At 35.7% G+C, this 25,755-nt stretch overlaps 1 protein-coding gene across 5 annotated transcripts in view; it reads left to right on the plus strand.

Moving 5' to 3' along the window:
* The window catches only part of ZNF236 (zinc finger protein 236), a 77,535-nt gene that overhangs the window by 1,743 nt on the left and 50,037 nt on the right, over positions 1–25,755 (plus strand). For all 5 annotated transcript variants that reach the window (XR_011000175.1, XM_068193928.1, XM_068193915.1 and 2 more), the window contains exons 2-8: positions 8,998–9,140; positions 10,583–10,747; positions 14,812–14,990; positions 16,475–16,599; positions 19,744–19,916; positions 22,520–22,666; positions 24,496–24,567. Coding sequence is in view for 4 of the 5 variants with exons in the window: in XM_068193928.1 (XP_068050029.1) it covers positions 8,998–9,140; positions 10,583–10,747; positions 14,812–14,990; positions 16,475–16,599; positions 19,744–19,916; positions 22,520–22,666; positions 24,496–24,567 (1,004 nt within the window). In the remaining variant the exon portion in view is untranslated. The remainder of the gene's footprint in view (positions 1–8,997; positions 9,141–10,582; positions 10,748–14,811; positions 14,991–16,474; positions 16,600–19,743; positions 19,917–22,519; positions 22,667–24,495; positions 24,568–25,755) is intronic.

The following is a 25,755-nucleotide window of genomic DNA, read 5'->3' on the forward strand; positions in this document are numbered from 1 at the left end:
TGTGAACTCCTGTAGTAATGGCATGATGTACAAATGAGAAAAGGACGAGAATTGAGACAAGCTGTCCAGGCAACTACAGCCTAGTAGCTCTATTCATTTTGCTTGTGTTGGACCTTGATCTTGGACTATTTCTATTGTAAGATGTGCATATGGCTGACAAGACTTAATGTGAGTTTCAACACATTCTTTATTTTTCACATTTTCGTTTATTGTAAAAGAAGTTTGCCAAATTATTAATTATATTTTTTCATAGAGGTGGTTTGAATGCAGTTGAGAATTACAGGGTCTAGGGCTATCACAGGGATTGAGAGACAATTGCAAGGATTGCCCTAAATAAGCAAGTTTTGTGGATTCTGGTGGGTTTGGTCCTTGAGATTTCAGCAGTTTGGGAAACCAGCGAAGTCAATGTTGGCAAGCAGCACATTGTTTTCTGCACTTCTCTGTGACAAAAAAAGGTCATGAATGAGGAAGCTCTGGCTGAACAGGACAGCTTGAATCTGGGAAATTTATGTTCTCAGGACATTTGTCTGTTTGTCCTGTTCAGATACAGGCTTTGAAAACTGGTGCATTTCATGGGTTTTACTTTTACCAGAAGAAGTTTTATTTAGAAAATAGGTGTTTACAAAAATCAGTTTCACATCTTTTACTTAGGAGATTGCATGGGTTTAGATTTTTGTGAAGTGTGGTCCTTGGAATTCCTACAGCCATGCTACACTGATGTCTTTCATGGAAGTGTTGCTCTCTGTAGTTGTACAGTCTGTATGTTTATGGTAAATCTGCTTTGGGAGAAAATAAAGGTGAATCAATAATGTTTTATGTAGCTTCCTTAGACTACTTTAACCACCATGCATGTTAAAGACTAGAAGAAGTGCTTTGTTCTAGGAAAATTGAATATGTTGGATAAGAAAAATGAACTCTAGGCAGCAGTAGTCAAAATAATATCTTGACCTCAGTAGCTGATATTTTAAAAGATACTTTTCCTTTCTTGGTATTGTATTGTTTTCCCAAAACCATCTTGCAGTTTTTTGTTTTTTTTTAACTCAATTGAACTGCTCAAATTAACCTCTCTGGTTAAAACTGAAACATGCTAGGTTCTGTCTGAGCATAAGGAAACTCTTCTTTACTGTGAGGGTGACTGAGCACAGGCAGTGATTATGCAAGGGAGTTGTGGAGTCTCCTTCCATAGAGAGGCCCTTTCTGTTTTTACCTGTTATGTTTGTCACTGACTAGCGGCAACATGAAATGAGCAGTTTTGACTTTTGCTATCTGATAATTTTCAAATAGCAGGAAAGGAATGCTTTGAACAGCAAAATGAAATATTTCAGGGTGTACTGAAGCAGTTTTTAAGCCTGAAGTGTATGTCCTTTGTTAAACCCAAGGGCTAGTTTGAAACAAGTTTGAACTGAGTTTCTTTATGAGTGCAGTTAAAACTTGAATATTTCATGTCTTCAGAGGGCCTGAATTGTAACAGAACTCACACATGAAGAGTAATAAATATTAAATAGACAAAGCTAGGAAACAGAGATGACATAACTTTAAGTCTGCCTCTGCAGAGCTGGCTGTATTTTGTTTACTGTTGTCCGTCCTCTAGCAGCATTTAGGGTGTGAGTACATTGAATTTGGGGAAAATCAATTTAGAGGCTTTTCATTCTAATTTTATATTGCTAAAGAAGAATGAAACTTGAGTGCATCAGTTAAATCTTATAAAATTTTTATTATGTAGATTATTTTATTAGTTGTGCATTAGGGTTTTGTGTGGTGACCTCTGACAAGAGAATAGGTGAGTGATGTCCTATAGGCAAGAATGAAGAGGTTATGGTACAGCTTGTGTGGTGTGAACTAAATCTCTTAAATACAATAGGTATAGGTAATTCCTTTTGAAAAGGTGCAGGAGGAACAGCTGCTCAAGCTTTTGCCTTAGAAAACGTTCATTTTTATGCTTTAATGGTGATACTCTGGTATCTCACTGTTTTGCAGTAAAAAAAAGTCCACATTTATGTACAAAGGGGCGTGTTGGGTGATAAAGATGATAAACTTGGATTACAGTGGCGTGCTTTAATTCCACACTAGTTCCTCACTATATTTGAAATAACGTCTATGTCTTTTCCCAAGCAATCTATGCAGTTGAATAACTTGTGTTCTGTCTGTGTGATAGCTTCAGTTCTTGTTCTGTCCCTTGTCCATAGTTTCTGCCAGTTGCAGAAATTTTATTTCCGATTGCATCTGTGCTCATACCTTCATACCTCATTTATTCCCGTGCATTAAGTGCTTCCAAATATAATTAAAATTTCTAGTTGAGACCTCTTATGTCCCTCTTTTGAGTTTTATTGCCGCAGTTGGATTATGTTCATTCTCTGGAAGAGGGAAGACCATGTAGTAAATCATTTCATTCATTCAGAAGTTTCTGTTAGCAGTGTAGTGGCAGGCACAGGTAAAGGTCATGGTTTCACACATGAGAAATCCAAATCATGTGAAAACAAACAGCTGAAAAATGGTAGGTTGGTATATTCATATGCAGCTGTCAAAAAAAGTGTAACTCCTGTTTTGGAGTATTTAGCAATAAATATGGCAATATTTACCTAAATGTCAAACAAAGCTATCAAAGTTGGTGAAGGAAATGCCAATTTTCAGTTGTCTGTGTAGGTTAGGATGATGTGGATGGTGTATCTATGTGGTGGGTTGGCCTTGGTCAGCAATTAAGCACCCTTCAACCACTCACTCACTTTCTTCTGCAATAGAGTGAGAGAAAGAATGGGAATAGCAAGAGCAAGAAAAAGCTTGTAGATTAAGATGAAGGCAGTTGAGGAAATAAAGGGGGAAGGTTAAAAAAAAAAAAAAGATAAACCCCCCAAAACCAAAAAAAAAAAAAAACCAAAAAAAACCCAACAAAACCAAACAAACCCAAACCAACCAAATTGCCAACCAACAAAAAAGCCCAACTAACTGATGCAAAGGTACATGTCTGCCATCACTCACAGAGGTGCAGTCTGGTGCTCAGTCTCTGAGCCAAGAACACTACCTTGGAAAAGCTACCCCCAGTTTTATATTGCTTAGCATGATGGTTTATGGCTTGGAATATCCCTTTGTGTTAGCTCCAGCCTTCCTCCCACCCTCAGCCTACCCACTGTGGGGGCAAAGTGAGAAACAGAGAAGGCCTTCATACTGTGCAGCACTGTTCAGCAATAGCTTAAGCAGTGATGTTAGCAGCATTGTTTTAGTCATAAATTTGAAACACAGCACCATATGGGCTTTTAGGAAGGAAGTTAACTCTATCCCAGCCAGATGCAGTGCAACCTACTTAGCATCTAACTGGCTGTGATGGAGCTGTGAATTCTGTGTCCTCAGACAGTTAATTCAGGCTTCTCTGCAGCAGAAGTGCAGCAGTGTGGTTGTGCTCTGTCAGAACTCTGCTCCTGAAAGGAGTGCATCTACTTTGTGCTGGCACATGCCAAGTGACTGGCCCCTGGATGTCCATCCCAGCAGTGTGTTCCAAATTAAGTGTTGACCAAAGCATAATAAAAATACCTTGTCTTATATGAGCAAATCTTGATTGATTTCTGGATTTTTTTTTGAGAGTTGAGTCCTTCTCCTGCTCTTCCCATTAGGAGTCAGAAGGAATGCCTGCTGTTTTTGTTTAGGGTGCTAAGCTAGATTTAAACTAACCTGTTGCTTTTATGATTGCAGAACTAAGCAAAATATTTTAATGATTCATTATCATTTGTGTTCTATGAGTTCAAGTGTAGTATGAGGAAATGTCAGTATTGCCATCCCTGTTTTGTTCTCTTGTCCTACCACTTTCTTTCCACTCATAAATTAGTAAATAGGTTTTGATAGGGTCAGACCCTTTTGTCCCTAGGCTTGCTAGCTGCCATTTAACATAAGTGACAAGTTTTCACCCATGAATTTTACAAGCTTGAGTGTTTATTTGCAATGCCCTTTCAGTCAGATTCGAGGAGGTTATTAGAGATCTAATAAGGCTGTGCTGCATTCACAGCTGAATGAGTCCATCTGTGCCTTGCAGAGAGGGCTGTGGGCTGCCATGAGGCACAGTGCTGCTTACATAAGGAGGGAATGGCTGGGAGTGCTCTAATTCTGTCTTCCTCCTTCCACATTGAGTTGTCATCTGTGGCTTCTAGCAGAGAGCACCTGCTTGCTGACTCAACTCCTGAGGTCAAGTGTTGGTGAAGGCTGTATCACAGCTGAGTTGAGCCAAAGTGATTATTGCTGCTCTGTGAGGGGCAATAAATTCAGGAAAGACATTACAGGTTGTAACATTAGGAGTATTCAAGTAAGACCATCTTTAAACTGAAAGTTTGTTATCATTGATAGGTATTCCGCAAATCTGATTCTTCTGTTTTTGGCACTTTGGGCAAGCCTTAAGAATATAGACAAAAATATGTTTGACAGTGCATGTTGACTAAGATGTGTTTGATGGTGCATAATGAGCTAAGTGCTCCCTGTTTAGGTTAATTGTATTGATACTTGACTGTCTCTTCCAAGCTGTGAAGGAATAAGGGTGATTTATGTTGCAGCTAGACTAACATGCAAATTGAAAGAGACAATAGAAAGTCACAGTAGCTTCTGCACTGTTTCTATGCAGCTAATACTAATAAATGCAAATGTTTGGAATTTTCCTTCTGTTCAGCAAGGTTTGTAGTTTGTTGTAGTGTGCAGACCTGAAAGAATCATTTCTTTTTCAGGAGGTTTGTTACTCGGATAGTCATTTTCTGTTTTCTCTCTCTGTGTTTGTTATGGGTATTAGTAAGAAGTTGCTCTCTAATAAGAGCATGCCAAATTTTCTCGTGATGGTGTTGATGTTATGTACTACATCAGTTAATGTCTTCTTGAACTAAAACCTCAGACTTTTAATTCTGTGTTTTTGGCTTGAATGGCATTTTGAATTGCATTAATTCGTTTAAAAAGCAGACTTGTGTTTTTGTCTGCCAGAGTATACCTGACAATAAGTAGATGACTTAATTTGTGTTTCTGATGCTTATATTTTTCTGAGAGCATAAGCATCATATTGGCTATTAATGAGATTCTTGCTAATATGACAAGTGATAAATGTGTCCATCAAATGTTGTGTCATTATGTCAGTGTTTTGATTTTTTTCACTTGGGTACCCAGGGAACGTTTAGATTTTTTGCATTTTTTAAATTGAAAATTTTTCAGTGCATTTAAAAATATAGGATTCATGCCCTGCTGCCAGCTTCTTGAACTTGCTTTTGTCTGCATGTTTTTTTGGTATTCAAAAGTGTTGGTCTTTAAGATAGGTTCAGTATTTTGCAGCATTTGGCTTGTTTGATGAACCAAGCTGATGCACTAAAAATATTTTCTCCCTCTGATATAGGAAAGATTATTTTATTGCTGATTTATCTGAAATACAGTAGTGTAGGTTAGTTTGACTTGTTATGAAAGAGATATCAGTGTAAATAAAGTTTTCATTGGCATACTTATTCTTCTAACAAACAGATTGTGTCAAACGGTTATTTTATTTTTGGAACAATTTTTTTATAACATTGAAATGAAAGCAGACTTGAGTTGTACTTCATGAGGCTGTGACACCTGCCTGAAAAGTCAAAATATGGCTCACTCGCTTGTTACTTCTTTAATTGACAGTGTCTTTCCTTTTTTTACTGTCCTTCTAATTCTGAACACAGTGTAACAGTTTAGGCCTTGCTGTTACCTAGTTGTTTGATTTCAGGAGGGATATTTTTCTTAATACTCTCCTTGTTAATAGAAGAGTAAGCTATAAAGTCACTTCCTACGTCTTTAATAAAAAAGAATTGTACAACTCTCTGAAATATCCAGTATTTAGTAGGTGATAGAGGACCAGACTGTTTTAGTGACAATACAAAGGAAAAAAGACATTATGGTCTCACCTCTCCCATAGGCTACTTCAGACGTAGTGTTAATGAATAAATGAGTTTGTGTTTTAATTTAAACCTGTATTAGATATCAGTCCTGCCCTTTGAGTAAAAGTGAAGCAATTGTACTTTCAGAATTCTTTAATGTCCAAACTGGACTGTTTTTGTGGACATACTGACTGTAACTACCTAGAACAGACTTCAGTCTAATCTCCCAATAGCTGAGTCTTTGAAAACTTCTGGAGTCTAACCTAAGTTGATCTGCTCTGCCGTGTCCTTAAGGATTTCTACACTGAGTGTCTTCTGCCAAGAGAAAATGGACTTTACAGTCCAGTTGGTGATTCTAGAGTCCAGTCCTGATTCCCCTATGTCTTTCCTTTGCGTTTTAGCAATATGAAAGGCAAAAAACCGAAGTACCAAAAAACCCTGTAAGATTTGGCTTTGGAAAGAGTTACAAAAATTTTCTTTGAAAGATCTTGCTTAAAATGTTACAAATGTAAGCAGTCCATTTTCTATATAGGTGGCTGCTGTTTCTTCTTGCATGGGATCTGAGTGCCTTTGGGAAGGTGGAACAGCTTGGAGGGAGCTCAGGGTTTATGGTCATCCATGAACTAATCTTGAAAACTTCATGATACTTTGGCATGGGATGTGATTTTTTCAACTCCTCATTTTTTGACGTTCAGGCTGTTTTTCTGTTCTTTTCCATGAAATATTTTAGGATTATGCATTTGTTGCCTCTTTCTGTTTATTTTAGCGGTGGTCATTCCTGTCTTTACAGAAAAGCTGAAGTGCTTTCAGGTACTGCATCAGGTGGTCTGATTTCATAGAATTATAGTAATCAAATTCTGCTGAAATATTACAAGGTACTTAATTTTCTGTTCCATAGTTAAACTCCTTTTTAAATTGCAGAAGAAAATTCACAGCCTGTAGATTAATCAGTATTGGTCAATACAGATATGATACACATTTCAATAAAAATGATACATAGATATATAATTGACCCAAGGCTGATGCCACTTGGCTGTATTATTTAGAAACTAGTGAGCATGTTGGATTTTTGTTTCAAAGTGTAGAGCACTTGGCAAGTTGGATGATGTCACTGCTACATTTTTGCTACTTCAATTGCTTCCACATTGTTTTTGCATATTGCTCAGTGCCTTTGATCTCAAGACAGAATGTTTAAAGATAATAATCTCTTTGGCTCAAGGAGGAGGTTTGAAAGCCTTTGGAAAGTCATGAATTGGATCATTTTTCAGTTGTCAATTTAAAGTGAGAGGCCAGGCCTACATGGGGTTGAACAATTACTCCTTTTTCCAGGGGAAAGGAAAGCCTTGTGCGTTATGCTTTCATATAGCCCAAGTACAGAGGTAGATTTTTCTTTCACTTCTCTTGTGATGCCATTATTTACAGAAACTGATTTTGTGTCCTTTTTTCCACTCAGGCATATTTATCACAGAATTGCTTAAAGGATTGTGTCTTGTAATTAAAGCTGTGGTTTTCAGCTTCTGAAGAAATGTGGCCATTTCAAGGTTGTTACTGATAGTGTCTGCATACTATGAATTTATTAAAGGATGCAGTAAGTGTAAGTTTACACATGATAAAGATTAGTGATATTTGCATCATTCTGCTACAGAGAAATATTTGATAACTAAACTTTACAAAGCAAAATTTAATTGGGTCACTTAGTCCAGGAATGGGAAGTGCAAGTCCCTAGGGCATTGTTTTTTGTTGTGATTTCATATGGAAATGTTTCTTGCAATTTCCTCAACTACAAGCTTTTAAAGTTTGTTTATGAGAATTTTAGCAGGGAAAAAATGATCAGGACATAAGGTACTGATATTTTCTTTCTCCTTGTAAATGGTGTGGTGAATGAGAGAAGACTTTGAAGTAGTGCAATAGAGTGGAAATGCTATATGAACTATATAATCTTCAATTTCCTCTGAGGAAATGTAAACAAGATGCTGTAAACTACTTGTGTTGTTGTTACTTCCTATGCCTAGTTTTTACATACATGGAGAAAAGTACTGACTTAAAGAGAAACATCAGAAACACTGCATATCTAGATAACAAAATCAGTGTTCCCTTCTTTTTGTCTTCTGTTGTTGATTCACTTTTAGTTGTGGCAGTTTGAAACTGAATTCTATAGATTTTTTTGTCTTTCATGACCCTAACCTGCAGCACAAGCTGACCCTAACCTGCAGCACAAGCTGACCCTTCCTGCCAGTTGCTTTTCTTAAAGTTTTTCTTAAATGCAGATAACTTCCTTAAGTAATACAGTATCTTCTCAAACGTAAAATGTGTTTAACTTCCTCAGATTAATATTTTCCTTATATCATAAAGTATTTACAGGCTTGACTTCACTCATTTGAGCAGGAGGCTGTAGAAGCTTGCAACTTGGTGTATCAAAAGTTACATGACTGTAGGAGTACAAAAGAAAACTGTATGGGTTTAGACTGGGTCTATTTAAAGAAAAATGCAGCTCTTTCCATTGACTGAATATGTACGCACTTAAACTTGCAGTTTATTGCATCTCTCTTGACTGTTTGAAACATTGGTGTTTGTTTTACAACTCTAAAGGTTTTAAAATAGGTTTTAATAAAGTTTTTATAATGCCAGAAGGAGAAGAAAGAAAATATGGCTAAATTTTTCTTAGGGAAAGAGAGGGAAAGAGAAGGGAGGGAGGGCAGAAAACCTGTGTAGTCAGAATTGCTGACTATGTAATTTTAAAAAACGTTTTTAGAAACATGTGATGTAATATTATTAAAAGTAACCCCTGGCAGTATCTTACTCATACCTAGTGCTTTTTGCAGTTGTTCATTTTGTTTGAAACTTGATGGGTGTTTATGAAGTACAGAAAGAATTTATTTCAAATTACTGAGAAAAGGTGATTATTTATGTCTGTAGTGACTGGCAGTTTGAGGTATGGATATATTTGATTGATTCAGTGTCAATGGAAGCAATGATATTTATGCCAGAGCTCTTTGAGATCCCCTGAAGTTACACTGTTGGATAAGTCAAAAAGCTTAGAGGAATTGGAATAGTTGCTGCTTCAAATTATTCTGTTTTTTACAATAAATTATAAGTAGATAAAATGTGACTTCATACAAATGTTTTGTTGCTTGTTTTGTAGATGATGTTCTGACACCAAATACAGAGAACGGTAATTTTCCCTACCAAGTACCCAGCTTCCATAAGTGTGAGATTTGTTTGCTGTCTTTTCCAAGAGAGACCCAGTTCCAGCGCCATATGAGGGATCATGAGCAAAATGACAAGGTATGAATTGTGCTAGATATAACCAGCGTACATTGATGTTTTCATATACTGTCAAGTGAAGCTAACACAAGACATCTTTTCCATTTCTTTTCAGTCCCACCACTAATAATTATTACTTGGGGACCTCAGAGTTTTGTGACGTGTCACTTTCATGTTTTTTCTTGTTTCCTTTGAGATAGGATCTTCCTTTGATGCCCTTTAATTGCATTGTTGTTTCCAGATGAGTAATTTTTAATTTTAGCCATTTTCTTTGATTTATAAAATACCCAGGTGGATGACAAAATATGATGTTTTTTTCAATACAGTTTTTCAAAGTGATTCTACACATTAACAACAAAAAGAAAAGAATGCTTATATTTATTAACAGGGCCCTACTAATAAACTAATTTAGTATGTATGTATTAGTCAGTGGATTAATGTCATCACTTTAGCTGCTTACAAATCAAATTTGGGGAAAAATGAGAAGAATACCAATATGTGATTAAGACTGGACTGGCTTTTTAAATGAAGCTTTTGCCACAATTTACATCTGTAATATGAAGCATTTAATTTATTTCCTTTGCTTTCTAGTTCACAAAGCTAAAACTACTTTTATGTGATAGGAAAATAACTTTATTACTTTTTGAAGTAGACCTAAATACAGATGAATTTTCACAAAACGCAGCACTTGGAGATAATTCATGTGTACAATGAACAACTTACACAAGTTTCAAAAGTTGACAAAGTTAAACCTATATTGTGGCACACGTATGTAAGAGCCTTTGCATCCAAAAGTGAAAGTTTCATTCGTAAAGAATGAAAACTGGTTTTGCAGATACCAAGTGAATAGTAGTCAGGCCTAGTATAAACTAAGTGTTTTGCTGTTTCGATTATTAGTTTTACTTCAGGAGATTTCGTGGAACCTCAGGATATGCGGAGTTGAAAGGACCCACAAGGATCATCAAGACCAACCCCTGGCCCTGTGCAGGACACCCCAAGAGTCACACCATGTGCCTGACAGCATTGTCCTCCTTGAACTCTGTCAGGCTTGGTGCTGTGACTGCTTCCCTGGGGAGCCTCTTTCAGTGCCCAACCACTCTGGGTGAATCAAGATCACAGTTAAAACTGGAAAATGTATTTCTGTCTCCTGCTCATTCCTCTCTCCTACTAACTTCACTCTTTCCAGACAGTCTCAGTTTTGAGTCTTGGTTTCCTTAGTTCCCCTGCTTTCTTTCCCTTTGTGCTCTTGTAATGCTGTATTTGTAATTCCTGCAATGAGATGCAAAAAAGATAAAATAATTTATATTGGTATTATTAAGCATCATTATCCTATGTAGGTACTTGAATTGCTCTTTTTTTGATGTTTAACATTTTGATTTGTATGGTTATATGTGTCACTCAGGGTATATGTAGCTTATGGGAAGACTGAATTTTGTCTTTATTTTTGTGATTTTAACAAACAGCCTCACCGGTGTGACCAGTGTCCGATGTCATTTAATGTTGAATTCAACTTGACGCTTCACAAATGTACTCACAATGGCGAAGATCCTACGTGTCCTGTGTGCAACAAGAAGTTTTCCAGAGTAGCCAGTCTGAAAGCACATATAATGCTGCATGAGAAAGAGGAGGTAATTCATTAAACTTTATTATTTAATTTTGAAAAGACATGTCATAGGGGTTGTATTTAATCCCTTACCTGTATGCTTTAGATTTTGTGTAAATTTAGATTTTGAATAAATTATTTTGTTCTGAAGAAATATAAAACTTTACGTGGGGGGTCTGTTTTAATATTAGTTACAGAAATTGATATCCTGAATATAAATAAGTGTTCCCATTGTGTCTTTATGAACAAAAGGAACATGAGCATATTTGATAGATACCATATCATACTATATATGTACATTAACTGATTGGTTATTTGCACATACTTTTATTTTGAAGATATTTCTGTGACTTCATCTACATTGATAAGCCCACACGTAAGAAATAATGTGTGATCATGTTTGATGGCAGATGTCATGGTGAGGCATTCTCACCATTCATAGAAACAGATGAAGCTGTTCCCTTACCTACAGCTCCCACCTCTGTTTTTGCGTGGTTGGTTATTTTGCTTGAGAATACTTGTTCCTTCCCCTATCAGAATTTCATTTTTCATTTTGATAGAGTGTTGGTTAAATTCTTAGCAGTTAATATATAGTGATGTATTTTGCTCACTTTATAGTCTTTACTGCATTACTACAATTGCCAGAGTTGAATGCAGTGCCCAAAATACCAAGTTTTTGATCATGTAATTGCCTCTTCCTCCTGTTAAGGCTTTTCTAAAATTGCACTTTGTGTTGGAGAATTGGAGCTGAATCAGGAATGCACTTTTATTGTCTGACTTCTGATCATAAATGTAACAGTGGTGTGTTTCTCCATGCCAGTTGCTGACAGCTTACAGCAGTTTTGACCTGTAAGTTGGGGATAATAGGCCTGTGTGCACTTTTCCTTCAGACAGATGCAGGGCATGCCATCTGTAGAGATTGTATTCCTTCTTTAATCGTTTTAGCTCATGTTTTGTCACGTACACAGTCAAGTAGGCAGCCAAGTTAAGTGGACTAGAGTCCAATTTTGCTATCTGTTAAGGTATCTTAATGATAAATGGTTAATTGGTATTATTAAGGAAACTTGATTTATGAATTGCTTGAAACATCAGAATAAGGAAACTAAGCATCAAGAAAGACACCTTAGGGTGGTGGTGGTTATTGGTATTTATTTCTTCCACTAAGTGATTTTTCATGCATTTCAGCAGTCCTGATTTTGTTGCTTTGGTGCAGATGTCAGAAGAATAGGATGTGTGATGCCTTCCAATTCAAAATTCCATCTGCAGCTTGAAAATTAAATTTATAAAAATATGAACATATTTCAATTGCTAATGAATGTGTTTCTTATAACACCCAATAGTTTTGTGATAAAACAGAGATGAATGTAACAATTAATTCACATTAAACTGCAGGAATAACTTCCGGAGTTACTATGCACAGGACCTCTAGGAGAGCTGGAATTTGAACTTGAAGCAGAGGGTATTGGTGATGGCACTAGCTGTCATTGAGGGGTTTTCCACAACATGCAGGTTAACAAGTATCGGTGGAATAGGTTCTCCCTCCTGTCTGCTCTTCTTCCTTTTGCTGTTAGAAGGGTTAAAATTGGAAATCATAGCAAAGGTGCATATGGGGAGACATACATTAAGGGACATACACAGAGGTTAAGAAGATTGCTTCACAAAATGAAATTTGGGGAACTTTACCCTTGTGTTGTGCTGCATCAGGCAGCTTTATCTACAGACAAATGCAGATGGGAAAGAACAGAACAGCTCCAGTGAGATTTGGGAGAGTGGCTCTGTCTGTGAAACTTAGATTTTTGTGATTGATTGCTCCATGTGAGATTTCTGGAAGGAATTTTCTGGGCTGTTGATACTGAGCTTTCAAGAGACTGTTTTCTCCTCGCATTCTTTGGTGATTTATATGTGGTAAACTGGTGTGAGAGAAAAGCTTCATATTTGAAATTCCTCACTAATATGGGTAGCTTTCTCTTGAGAAGTCATAAAGAATATATCTTGTGTAAATATGACCCATCTTGAGGATTGTTGATCTTGTCCATTTCCTCAGTGGAAATGCATAATGGTTTTCATTGCTACATTTTACCCTGGCAGGATAGAAATGGTGAATAAAAAACTGAAACACAAATTATTTATTGCATTAGAAGTGCTACTATGTCTTCTTTTTTCATGAACATGAATGGGTTTTGGGCTTCGGTAACACCTTAATATGTTGAAAAAGTTAAAAGTGATATTTGGTGGATATAAAATTAAAATTCCTTCATAATAAGATCTTATTGGTTTGGTATTTTATGTTTTACTTTATGTGATGTTGGGGTTTTGTTTGTTTTTTTTTTTTTAAGAAATATTCACAGTATTTGATTTGTACCGTCTAATAATTTGTGAGCAATGATCTTTTGAAAAAGTGCAGGTTAAAATCCTTTACAGATACTGGGAGTCATAGATACAAAGCAGGTGAAGATCATGAGTTCCAAAGTGTTCTTCAGATGTTGCATGTGGTAGGATAGGGAGAGCTAAAACAGGCAGAATCCAATGAATAGAGCTTTAAAATTTTTTTCTGAGTTTGGAAATTTTGCATATGATCAGCTCCTTGTGTTTAGTGTTAAAATGTGGGTTTAACCATAGTGTTCAATTACTTGTTACAGTGTTCAATTACTTGTTCTGTGCATGGTGGTGATTTTTTTGTTTGTTTGAGGAGCAAAAAAATACATCTGGTATTGCATGTAGCAGAATCTGGTGTGATATATGGGTGGGTTTTTTGTAGTTTTTCTGCTTTACTGAGATTTTGCTTTCCTACAGCAAATTTCACAGTACTGAATAGAATAATGAAGACTTTAATTGTCTCAAATAACTTCTTCTTAGGCTATTTTTTTGTTTGTTGAAGTTGCTTAATAGAATATGTGTATTTGCAACTTAACATGATATATATGCATGTCTGAAAAATGCTGAGAAGCGATTTAAAATCCCTCAGTTTTGAGGTTCATGAGCTTGGCCATAGTAATTGTAGGTTTTCCGTCATAAAATTTCCCCCCACTTTTAGAAATCTAAAATCATAAACTAAATTTGTTGTGTAAGAACAGTAGATGCCCATAAGAAGTATTCAGATTTGAATGTATGTCCTAGGGAAAAAAAAAAAAGTATTAGTTATTTATTGTTCACTCTGTAACTTGAATGCAGTAAGAATGTCATCTAGGTTAGATTAAACAAATAATTTTTGAGTTGGTAATTAATTTTATTAAAGGACTTCAGCTTTTTAAGCTTTTGTCTGGAAATGTGATTCTGCAGATTTTTTTTTTCAGACTTAAAGAACAACTTTATCGTCAAAACAGTCCAAAAATAATGTTGCATACCTGTGTTCCTCTTGATTAAAACATTCTTGTCAATATCTTTCTTGAAATGAACATGGCTGTTTTCTGTTGTTTGTTTTTACTTTTCTTGTTGATCATTATAGGAGAGGAAAGAAGGGGGAGGATAAGAAATATTTCAATTTGCAGTCATAATCACAATTACTGAAAACTGAGCTGATAAAGAAACCTGTCTGAAATTAATGGGTTGAAGAGATATCTGTTAGAATCATTGTGTACCTCTTTATTTTTTGTCATCTTCACTGTCAAGAAAGCTTAAGAAAAGTCAGTGGTAACTGTGGTGGGAATGCTGTTTAAAAGTGACATTCAATGTAACTTTAACCTGTAAATGTGTGAAAACCTTGAATCCTCAGTTACAATGATTTTGGTTAGAAAGGAATTACTTGTTACAGATGTTTCTGTAGACCATGGTGAGCTTCTGTGTGTATTGAACCAGCCACCAAGGAAATAGGGAGTGGTGTGGATGCTACTGAACTGCTTGTTTCTGCTGCCGTATGAATTTTCTCAGACCTCAGTTCTATTGATTTTTCTTAAAATATAAATATTAATATAATCTTGTGGTGATTATTGTACATGATGTATACCACAGGGCTCATAAACTCTTCTTGCTTGGATACTTCTCTTGCTGCTTGCTTCCATCTGCCAATGTCCATAGAAGGGTAAGTTAATGTACTTGAACAAAGCTTGTGCACTGCTGTTTTGAAAAATCAGTCTCTATTATCTCTTTCAGAATCTTATCTGTTCAGAGTGTGGAGATGAATTCACTTTACAGAGTCAGCTGTCCATACACATGGAAGAACATCGTCAAGAATTGGCAGGCAGTAGGATTCACAGCTGCAAGTCTTGCAAAAAAGAATTTGAAACTTCCTCACAACTAAAGGAGCATATGAAAACTCACTATAAAATAAGGTGACAATCATGGGATTATAACAAAATGAGCAGATGTTACTTTTGTGGTGATAGCTGGGAAAAGCAGGAGTAGTATTTCCAGTCAGCAAAGTACCATGATTTATGCAGATAATTTCTTTTCTTTGGTATGCTGTTCTAAAATGACACTTTCTTTTTAAAATGTTGCTTAAGTGGGTGGTTATTTTTGGAGGCCTTTTTTAGCCCTGTTTTTCTATTTAGGCACACATACTAAGCATAGTTCATCTGCCAACTATTTGTAAACATGTTAAGTTTCTCTGATGCAAAGTGATTTTTCAAGTGTGTTTGATTTTAAACACTAATAGCAGTATATTGAAGCAAATGTATATTAATTTTACATCGCATTTATTATAATGACAAAAATTTTAATGCTTTCATTCTGCAAAGATGTTACTTGTTCTTTGCAGTTTGATCATCTTTCCCCATTGCAGCCTCCCATAAGTTTCTTGTAAATCTGAAAAGCACAAAATGAAGGGGGAAAGAAAGAGGCCTGGTAAATGCTGTTCTTATTTTTGGTGAATACTTGTTCGGTCTTTTCTTTCAGCTCTTTAGTTTAACTTTACTTTTAGGAAGGTGAGAACTACTTTAAGTTAGAAGGAAGAAAAACTTATCTTGGTTTATTTATATATTAAAAAAGCCTAAAGTCTTGACAGCTGATCTCTCTTTTAATTTTCTGTGTTTCTATAAAAAACAGATGAGGAAAATTACATATTGAAAACCAAAAAATCCTGTCTATTACCAGTTCTTCTCATTAGAAGTTAATACAGATTCTAAGATCTTAATAGTTGTATTGCAGGAGGTTTAAACAAGTGTTGTAAATTTCAATCTGGAAACAGAAATTTAAAGGTTTGAAGTATCCAGGTAGGTTTTGTATTGAGTTACATAAACGTATTACCTACTAAAACCGTTGTTCTTTTGGACAACTCCTGTTTAGAGTGTGAGGATGAATAAACTAGTTAGTTTGATTTGTAGTGAAATGATTTTTGGGAATTTATATTCTTTGTTTCTGCGGTTCTTTGGAGAGTGTGATTGCCAATGGTGAATATTCGGGTTGTTAAATTCTTAACTTGCTCTTACTAGACTTCAGCAAGTGCATTTGTACTCCAGTGTATGAGATTTGCCTATTCTAGTTCAGAATGAAGGACTTGGCTATGTTCAGGCAAAAGAAATAGAGTTGCACAGAGTTGAAGGTTCCCACCTAAATGGTTGTGAAGACACTGTATACTTCTGTCAGCCTCTAAGATGTATCAGATCATTACTGCAGAAATAATTAAAGGTCTTGGAGCATGGAGGTACTAAGAAAAGAGCTGTTGGTGTTGTTCTTTGTGTCATTATAGAGTTTCACTGTTGCAGCTGATACTATGTTGCCATCAAATTAACACTATGTTTAAAATGATGGGGTAAAAGAAACTTCTTCAAAGTAAAGTTTCATATTAAAATTATTTCTTTTGTTTTTTTAATCACAGGGTATCAAATACCAGATCTTACAACAGAAACATTGATAGAAGTGGGTTTACCTATTCCTGTCCTCACTGTGGGAAGACGTTCCAGAAACCGAGTCAATTAACACGACATGTTAGAATACACACAGGTAAGGCTGTGGAAGTAATTCTTTTAATTTGTTTTTGTTTTACAAAAATCAGTTAACCTCTGAAATGCTGTGTATTTTTTTCCCTGTTGGGGCCTGAAATATTATTAATACTTTTGGCTTATTAGATACAGTTACCTGTTGGTTTAAAATAAACTTTATGTAATTCATTTGCTTAGGAAATTCATATGCTTTTAAAATTTCTAGATTTATATTATTAGAAGCAGTTAAAAAATGAGAAAAAAATCTATACATTTCATTTGTTACCAAATATCAGTTTTGGTACTTAGAGTTTCAATGGGCCCTAAAATCAGAATCCCTTGATAAGGGCCAGTCATCTGCTTTTAATTAGATCTTATGTACTCTAGAGAGCAGGTTCTAAAATCTGCAGTTACAAAAAGAGCACAAGTACATGAGAATTAATGATACTAATAAAGTAGTAGTCTTGCATTTTTTAAAATTGATTTATTTAAACTTAAGAAGTGATCTGAGGTGATAAGCCTGGTAATAATTGAGGAAGTGCAAGTGATTGTTCAAATTTGCAGAATTAGTAAGAAATGTTTTTTGCTACATTTCTGTCATAAATATGTGCATGTTTAAACCATAAGCAATTGAAATAATTGAAAAATGCCAAGCATAAAATAATATAAAACTTCCAAAGTGTACAGATGACTATAAAAGAATAGTTCTTATACTTTAACCAGGTATACATTATTATAGCAGGAGTTTTAACAAAGTCTTCATTGAAGATACTCCGGTGGTGTTCAATATGTATTTTTCATACATACTGAATAAATTGCCATTTGTCTAGTTTATAGCTAATTCAGGTATTCATTTGTGTAAGTGTGCAATTCTGTTTGTAATATCAGTCAGTGTAATATCACTGTTCAGACAGTGATGCGATGAGGTGCCATTTACAAGAATGGCCTTGTTTACAAAGAAATTAAAAGATCATTGTGTGACACTTTCTTAAGAATCTTTTGGGGTTTTACAGATCTAGTTATAGAAAAGTAACACAAGAGGTCACCCTTGTACCTGCTTTAAAACAATTGCTTGAAAGTAATATCAAAAAAAAGTCAGTGAAAATTAACTTCAGTATTTTAGATTCTTGGCTCTATTTAATTCATTAGCTTATTTTAGTCAGAATAAAGAAACAAGATTATAGTTGGTTATGGATGCGTTTTTAAAGCTTCAAAAAGTTCAAGGGCTTTTTTTTTTTTTTGAAGGCTGAATGGCATTTGTCTATTGGGAAACCAGAAACAGAAAGTGCAGTCCCAATCTGCACATGATGAGAGGTCATTTTATCTTCCAATTAGCTTGCAAATACTAATTTAATTTGTGGAGTTTGTTAGTACTCTAAATCTGCAGACAGTCTATCTGCCATTCGGCTGTTTGAGGTACTGTAGATATGTAGAAACAACTGTTTTAAAGGATTTAGAGTGCCCAAGTCTTTAGGTGTGCACAATGGGTGGCATTACGTTAGTCTCTTAATTGCAGTACTTTTTTTGTTCTAGCTAGTCATTTCAATTACTTACACCTTTCTGGGAAAAAAATCAAGTCTCAGGGACTGCAATTCCCACATTAATAATTGAGTAATGAACGCCTCGTCCCCCCTCTCAAATCTATATTTTATTAAGTTACACTTGAGAAATACAGAAATTTCACGTTTCCACGACAGAGTTAAGATTTCATTTTTATAATGAGATTTACTTGCATAGGCAAACTTAACCTGAAGCAATATTCCATGTGTCCGCCAGCAACTCTTACTGGAAGCCAAGCTTTTTGCCTATGAAAGCCTAATAGGAATTTTGTATTTCCAGATGTGAATCAGTGTTCTTCATTCTAATCTCTTTTAAAAAATATACAGTTAAAACCTGCAATTCTTAAAGAACATTCAAAACTCCTAAGCAGCAGAACAGAAGATATACATTCCTTCAGTGAGTTATATGCTTGAAATCAATTTCAGAAAAAAAGCTGCTTTTATTTCTGACAATTTGAATTTAATTAAGAATTAATAAGTTTCAAGTAGATGTAATTACAGCTATAAAATTAGAAATCATATAGAAATATTTATTAAAACTGATTTAGTGTGCACATGGTAGTACTTACTGGTGTGGGTGCTTATACTGGTCTTGGCATGGAAATGTGCAAGGGCAAGGTGTTAAATATTTTCAAGGTCCTAGAAAGTCCACAGCTGAACTATTTCACTAAAAGAAAAAAGTAGTAGTACTAAGTTTACAGTGGAGGTTTCCAGGAGTTAAGTAGGACACATGGTTGTAAGAAACTGAAATTTATTACTAGTAAGTTTATGTAGCTTTGTAATCTGTTTATGCGGTTCTCTTATGTTCTGTAACTGTGGGGTTCTTCATGTTATCTGCTAACATCCAAAAAGTGTAATTATGCACAGCACTGAGGGCAGCAAAACTGGGAAATTGTGACAGAGCATTTCTGTAAAAATGTTGGCTAGTTTTTCTTTAAATATTCAATATGAACCGTTTTTAAAATTATTTTCTGAGCAGAACTGTCCAAAACATTATTTCATTGCATATTTTCAGTATGTGGTTGCAAAGAGTGAATGGATCTTAATACTGGGGGGTGGGAACCATATATACCGTCTTTTGCAGAGTTGCTGTAAGACTTTCTGATTTTAAATTAGATAAAAGGTTTAATTTTTCACTGTTAGTTATTTATTACTGTCCATTTACCCTCTTGCCCTGCTTGTTTCTTTGAAGATATATGCATTTTATAGGATTTGGTATAAAACATCATATGGGTTTCTTTTTTCTATTTTCCCTGTGTTTTTTTTGCTCCAATGGTTTTGCATATCAGCTTCTGAGATCTTTCAAACCACAAGTTGAGGGAAGGTGTTTTAAATAATTGCTTCATCTAGATTTCCTTTATTTTACCCATTTCAACTGATAATCATCAGCTAAGTCACAAAACCTTTTTAACAAGGCTACATTTTCATCAGAGTAGGTGTGGAGGTTGGTGGACAAGATAATTTTGTTGTCAAAACCTCCTGGTAACGTATATAATAACGTGTGTATTTTATTTTAATGGATCCAAGTTTTCGTTTAGATACAGAAAACTGCAGACATTTACTTAAATCTCCTAACCCTTCCTCCTGCTGCCTCTGTTTCCTTGCAGGTGAAAGACCTTTCAAGTGCAGCGAGTGTGGGAAGGCCTTTAACCAGAAGGGGGCTCTGCAGACCCACATGATCAAGCACACGGGGGAGAAGCCCCACGCCTGTGCCTTTTGTCCCGCCGCCTTCTCCCAGAAAGGCAACCTGCAGTCACACATACAGCGAGTTCACTCCGAGGTAAGCACCATTACTCATTGAGTCCTGGGTGCTAACATGCATCTTAACTCGGTTTTGCTATTCCTATGTGCTCCAACCAGTATGCATTTACTGCTCTAGTGTAGATACTGCTTTGCTGCTTTTACCTGTGAGCTTTCCTTAGCTTGGTCTGAATGAATGTATACTTAGGAGAAGTAGCAAAACCTTCATTTGCCAGTGTCTTTTCAGTACATGGGTAGATTAATAAATAGTGGGGTTAGGTGCACAAAAATGTATTTATGTCAGTCTTGGGAGAACAAGGCCTAGAATCAGATGAAAGTAAGCCAAAAGCAGCCAAGCACAAAATGGTGAAAAATTTCAAGGCCAAACAGCACCTCACTAATTCTGTTGTAGAACATACTTGCCATTTGTCTTTGAAGTATGTCTTGCAGCCCTTTTACAGAGTTTTTTTGGTTACTAGTAGAAGAAAATTCCAGAATAAGTTTTTAAAAAAAATTATTCAGACCTCTTTATGTCTGTTTTTTTTTCTCTTCTTGACAGACAGTTTTTGAGACTCAAAAGGTAGTACTGTGCTAAAGTAATACAATCTTCTTAGCAACATGGACTACGCAACTTTGTTCAGTAATTTCCTTGCAGACTTTAGAGAGTTGTGGTTGGAGAGTAAGAGACCTACTTTTGGTTTGAAATTATGAAGTGATAGAGGTAGCACTTTTTGCTTATTGTAGATTTGATCTACAATATCATCTTTGTTCTCACTCTTCCCCTAACTGAGATCTGCAGTCTCGTTTTCCATTTTTGTGTTACAATGGTAGATATTACTAAGGATCCTTTTAGTATGTTAGTTTCTTAATTTTAGGATATACCTTAGTGAATGGATATGTCTTAATAGTTTGTGATACACTTAATTATGTTAAGTCATTTAACTTGGAGTACTGTTTTAAGTTTGGGACGCGCAGTTCAGGAAGGACATTGAGGTCCTGGAGCGTGTCCAGAGAAGGAGCTGGTGAAGGGTCTGGTGTACAAGTTCTGTGAGGAGTGGCTGAGGGAGCTGGGGATGTTTAGCCTGGAGAAGAGGAGGCTTGGTGGGGGGACCTTATCACTCTCTACAGCTGTGGCCAGGTGGGGGTTGGCCTCTGCTCCCAAGCAGCCAGTGACCGGACGAGAGGACACAATCTTTAGCTGCTTCAGGGGAGGTTTAGGTTGGACATCAGGAGGAATTCCTTCATGAACAGGTGATTAGACATTAGAATGGGCTACCCAGGAAGTGGTGGAGTCACCATCCCTGGAGATATTTAAGACTGGACTTGGCACTCAGTGCTGTGGTCTAGTTGACATAGTAGCGTTCGGTCATAGGTTGGACTTGAGAACCTCAGAGGTGTTTTCCAACCTAATTGATTCTGTGATTCTCTGGTGTAACTAGTCATCCTCAAGGTTAGCAGCTCTCTATGTGTGATAGCTTATGCTACATAAAAAAATGAGCCAACACTGATTTAATAATTTAAATTGACTTCTTTCAATATTAGCTATGGGTGAAGTAAAAAATACTTTTTACTTTTTTCTCTGTTACTCTGTTTTTCTGTAAGAAAGGAACAACTATGGGATAAGATATTTTAAATAAATGCTACCTCTTGATCACATCCTAAGCTGTGTTTTGCAGTCCTGAGCCTGCATTTGAGTTACTGCTTTGGTTAATTTATCGATTTTTTTTCTTTCTTGCTGTTGCTGTGTTTTCTTCAAGCCTGCATGGAACTCTATGAATTCTTTGTTTTATTCTGAGACAGTTACAAAATAACACTGCAGCTGATAATGAGTTACAGGTTGATTCTCACTTCCTAAAGTACTGTTTAGTTGTAGTATATTTTATTACTTAATACCTCTTTTTGAAAGTCTTGTTGGCAGTTTAATAATATATCAATAACATATTGCAATATATATTGCAATATCAATATCAATAATATATTGCAAGTACTGCAGTTTGTTTTCTTTTGAATACCTTCACATTGCAAATACTACGCTGGATGTTATTGATGCATGATGGACTGAGGAGGCAAGGTGAGGATGGTTGGAATCTGCAGATTTAACTGCTTTAATTACCTTAACCCATTGGTCTGAAGGTCTCAAACAAGTGGCTGCTGATCACTTTCTTGTTCTGTGTGTTCAAATTCAGTTCAAACTAGACATTAAACTTCCATGCCCTTCACGGTGTTGTCTGCATTTTTTTCATCTCATACTTCCAAACTTCCATTTTTATTATGTATGATATTTCATCTTCAGGTACATCTTAATTGTAAAGTTGCATTTCAGTTTTGCTTTTAAGTGTGAAATGGTAGGGGATAGTAAAGAGAGAAAAGTCTGAGGCCTCGTTTGCCACAGGACATTTGTTTTGCTGTATGCTGCTTCACGATGTTGTCAAGTGGTAGTAAGCAATTGTAGTTGTGCACATAGATTATGGTCCATTTATATCCAGGAGGTACCAGCCTGATTCCATAACTGCATAATGGTAACTTGAAAAAATAAACAATTTTTAGCTCTCATAATCTCATACTAAACTTGTTATATAGAAAAATAATGAAAAACATAATATTTGGTAGGTGTAGGGAAAATTTACTTTATTTTTTTTTTAGGTGAAGAATGGCCCTACATACAACTGTACAGAATGTAGCTGTGTCTTCAAAAGCTTGGGTAGTTTAAATACACATATCAGCAAGATGCACATGGGTGGTCCACAGAATTCTGCAAGTGCTTCAACAGATGTATCTCATGTTACAGCGGTAAGCTTTGCTTGATATATAGTGAAAATGCCTTTGAGAATTTAATTAGGTCTATATCTTAATTCTAGCAATTCTTCAGGTTAGAACTCCTAGACCTGTAGCTATCTTTTGTCTTTTTCAAGTTTAGTGTGATTTTTGGTATTAATTTGCAGGATTAAATATTGGGAAAAGGTAAATTGGCCAACTATATGCAAAAAAGTATTTGCAATTCAATGCTTTGATTAAAAATGTAGCAGTTTAATTCTGCAACTAAGTAAAGTATAATTCTTGTTCTTACAGATTATGTTAGCCTCCTCTGATAAAATAAAAATTATGGGGAAGTTTTAAAACTATTGAAATAATGTATTAGTTTCAAGTCATTTTCAGAAAATGTTTGTATAATTCTAGTCTATGTAAGCACGTAGTAGATCCTTCTGTGTATATCTGATAACTTTTTTTAAATGTTAACTTCTTATTAGGCAGTTTATAAAGGAAAAAACATAGCTTTATTGGAAGCAATGAATGCTTCTTTTTCTTTATGAAAATACAAAAAAGAGCTAAAATTCAGAAAATGTCTCTGGTTTCATAAGACTACAGTATTTTTTTAGCCAGTGCATATTTAATTTATTATAGTACTCTTCTTATTTTCATCATTAGAACAATTTCTTCTACCTTTAGTCCCCTCTGTTTTTCTTAATCTCCAGTTTATGCTTTAATGTTCAATGGGTGATGAGTAATACCAGGCTTTGAAAGAGGAAGGTTAAAATTTGAAGTCTGAACTTTATTTTGCAGCTGTGTCTTCTTGACATAACCTGTCTAGTAATGGTGTTTGGAAAAGCTTTTTTTTTTACATTTTCTGCAGTTGTTTTATAGGGCAGGTGCTATTTGTTTCTCCATGTTAATTCATAAAAAGGAAGACTAATGTGTCTTATTTGATTGCAAGTGCATATATTCTCTGTCTTTTTGTACATTTCTACATTCTCAGGGCTAATCTTAAAAGGAGGATGGGAAAGAATTCCACCAGCTCTGTTTTTTTGTTTGTTTTGGTTTTTTTTGTTTGGGGTTTTTTGTTTTGGTTTGGTTTTTTTGTTTTGGTTTTTTTTGTGGTTTTTTTTTTTTTTTTTTGCTTAAGTATTTTGGATTTGATTAGCATGAATACTTCACTGCTTGCATGCAAGAGGGGACTAGCAAAAAATGCCATACAATAGTAAAAGCAAAGAGAGAGAAGGGAGAAAAAGATTCTTTCGAAAATGAAATGCCAAGAAGTTTAGCAAGGAGGAGCAGAGATTAAAAATGGCATGTCAGTTGCATATTAGAAGGGGTTATGCTTTTTATTTGTAATTTTGTATCTGACTGCATATATTTAATTATTGCTATTATTTTGTATTGTTTTAGAAACTTAGTACATTATTAGATTAGCACTATCATTCTTAGATTAGAACTTTCCTTCATTCTGCTGAAAACTTGCAGAGCTGCTTTAACAACAAATCTCCAGTATAATAATTAAATAATTATATTCTGAAGTTTGCCATCAGTCTCTGTCATCTCTTGGTACATACCTGAGGATAAGCAAGGATTATGTCCTTATTTTGTACCCATTCCAAAAGCTGAAGTTTCCTGAAGTGCTGTGCTACCAAAGAATGTACTGTTGTATGAAAAATGAGAATATTTTCTAAATTATAGTGACTGTAAGGCTGTCATTTGCTGCATTAATATTTATAGCTAAGATAATTTTGTGTACTTCTGTTTCTCTCACATAGTCTGATTTTTCTATGCTACTTTTCTGTGTTGTATCAGCCATGTTTTTCTTCATTTTGATTAAGATTTAAATTATTTTGATTTCTTTGTAGGACTCAGTCACCCAGCCTTTAACGACATCCCCAACTAATCTTTTGCAACCTGTTGATAACAAATGGAAGAATGTAAGTGCGTAGTTTTGGTCATATTTTTGTTTCAAGACTATAAATGGGAGAAACTTTACATAATTTTTAAAATTTTTGTTTACCGGGTGGAAAAGGGCATGCTGTGATGCTTTGTGATAAGTTAGATCAGCTGATATGTGAAGGGAAGCTCCTTGGTGAGTGCAGCTGGTTATTTAGAGGTGGAACAGATCTTGAATGGATTATGTTGCCTCATTTGTTTACACACTCATGATTTTGCATGTAAGTCTCTTCAACAGCTCTTCAAAATGGAGGTAAATACTTCTATGTATAAAAAGACCAGAGAGTAAGGATTCTTAAAAATCCTGGATTGCCCTACCCCTCTGCCTTTATTTTGCAGAGATTACCATGGCTTGGTTGGAGAGGGAAGGAGTTGTGTTCGTATGGGTTGAGTTGATTGGAATTTTTTGGTAGCAGAGGAACCGTGGGGCTCAGGAAGAGCTGTGGAGCTGGGGAAGGATGATGCAGGGCTGACTTTCTGGAACTCCATAGCAAACAGTTGTGGCATGCAGGAAGGACTGTATGTGCCAGTCCCCCTGAGAGTTCTGGCAGGTTTTGTTGCAGCTACACAGCATCTTGTTTGTCAGCTATGAGTTGCAGAATGGTATCTTAGGAACAGACCATCTGACTGTCTCCCCAGCTTCATTTGGGAATTGATTATTTTCTCTTGTACTCAAATTCACAAAACCAAGAACTGGGAAATGTGGCAGTTTTGCTTTAAAGTCACCATAAACAGCTCATGCACTGTAGGCAGGCCAGAAGAGGTGGAGGGGTAGCACTGAATGTGTGTAATAGAAGGGTTAGAATGTTTGGAACTCGCAATTGGCAATGGAATAGTTGAGTGCCTGGATAAGAATCAAGGGGCAAACAAATAATGCAGGTATTATTGTTGGAGTCTGTTGTAGACCTTCCAGGCAGGACGATGACATTGCGCAATTATTCTTTGAGGAACAAAGAGACACCTCTGAGTTAACTGCCTTTGTCCTTATGGGGAGCTTCAACTTGCCAGAAATTACCTGGGAGAATCACACAGCTGATACAACCTGGGCCAGAAGATTGCTAAAAAACCTGGATGACAACTTTATGGAATAGGTCCTAAGGGAACAGACTCAGAAATCTGATACCCTCCAGTAGATCTGCTTGTCAGCAGAGAGGATCTCATAAGCAAAG

The sequence above is a fragment of the Anomalospiza imberbis genome, chromosome 1, assembly GCF_031753505.1.
Source record: "Anomalospiza imberbis isolate Cuckoo-Finch-1a 21T00152 chromosome 1, ASM3175350v1, whole genome shotgun sequence".
Taxonomy (NCBI): Eukaryota; Metazoa; Chordata; class Aves; order Passeriformes; family Viduidae; genus Anomalospiza; species Anomalospiza imberbis.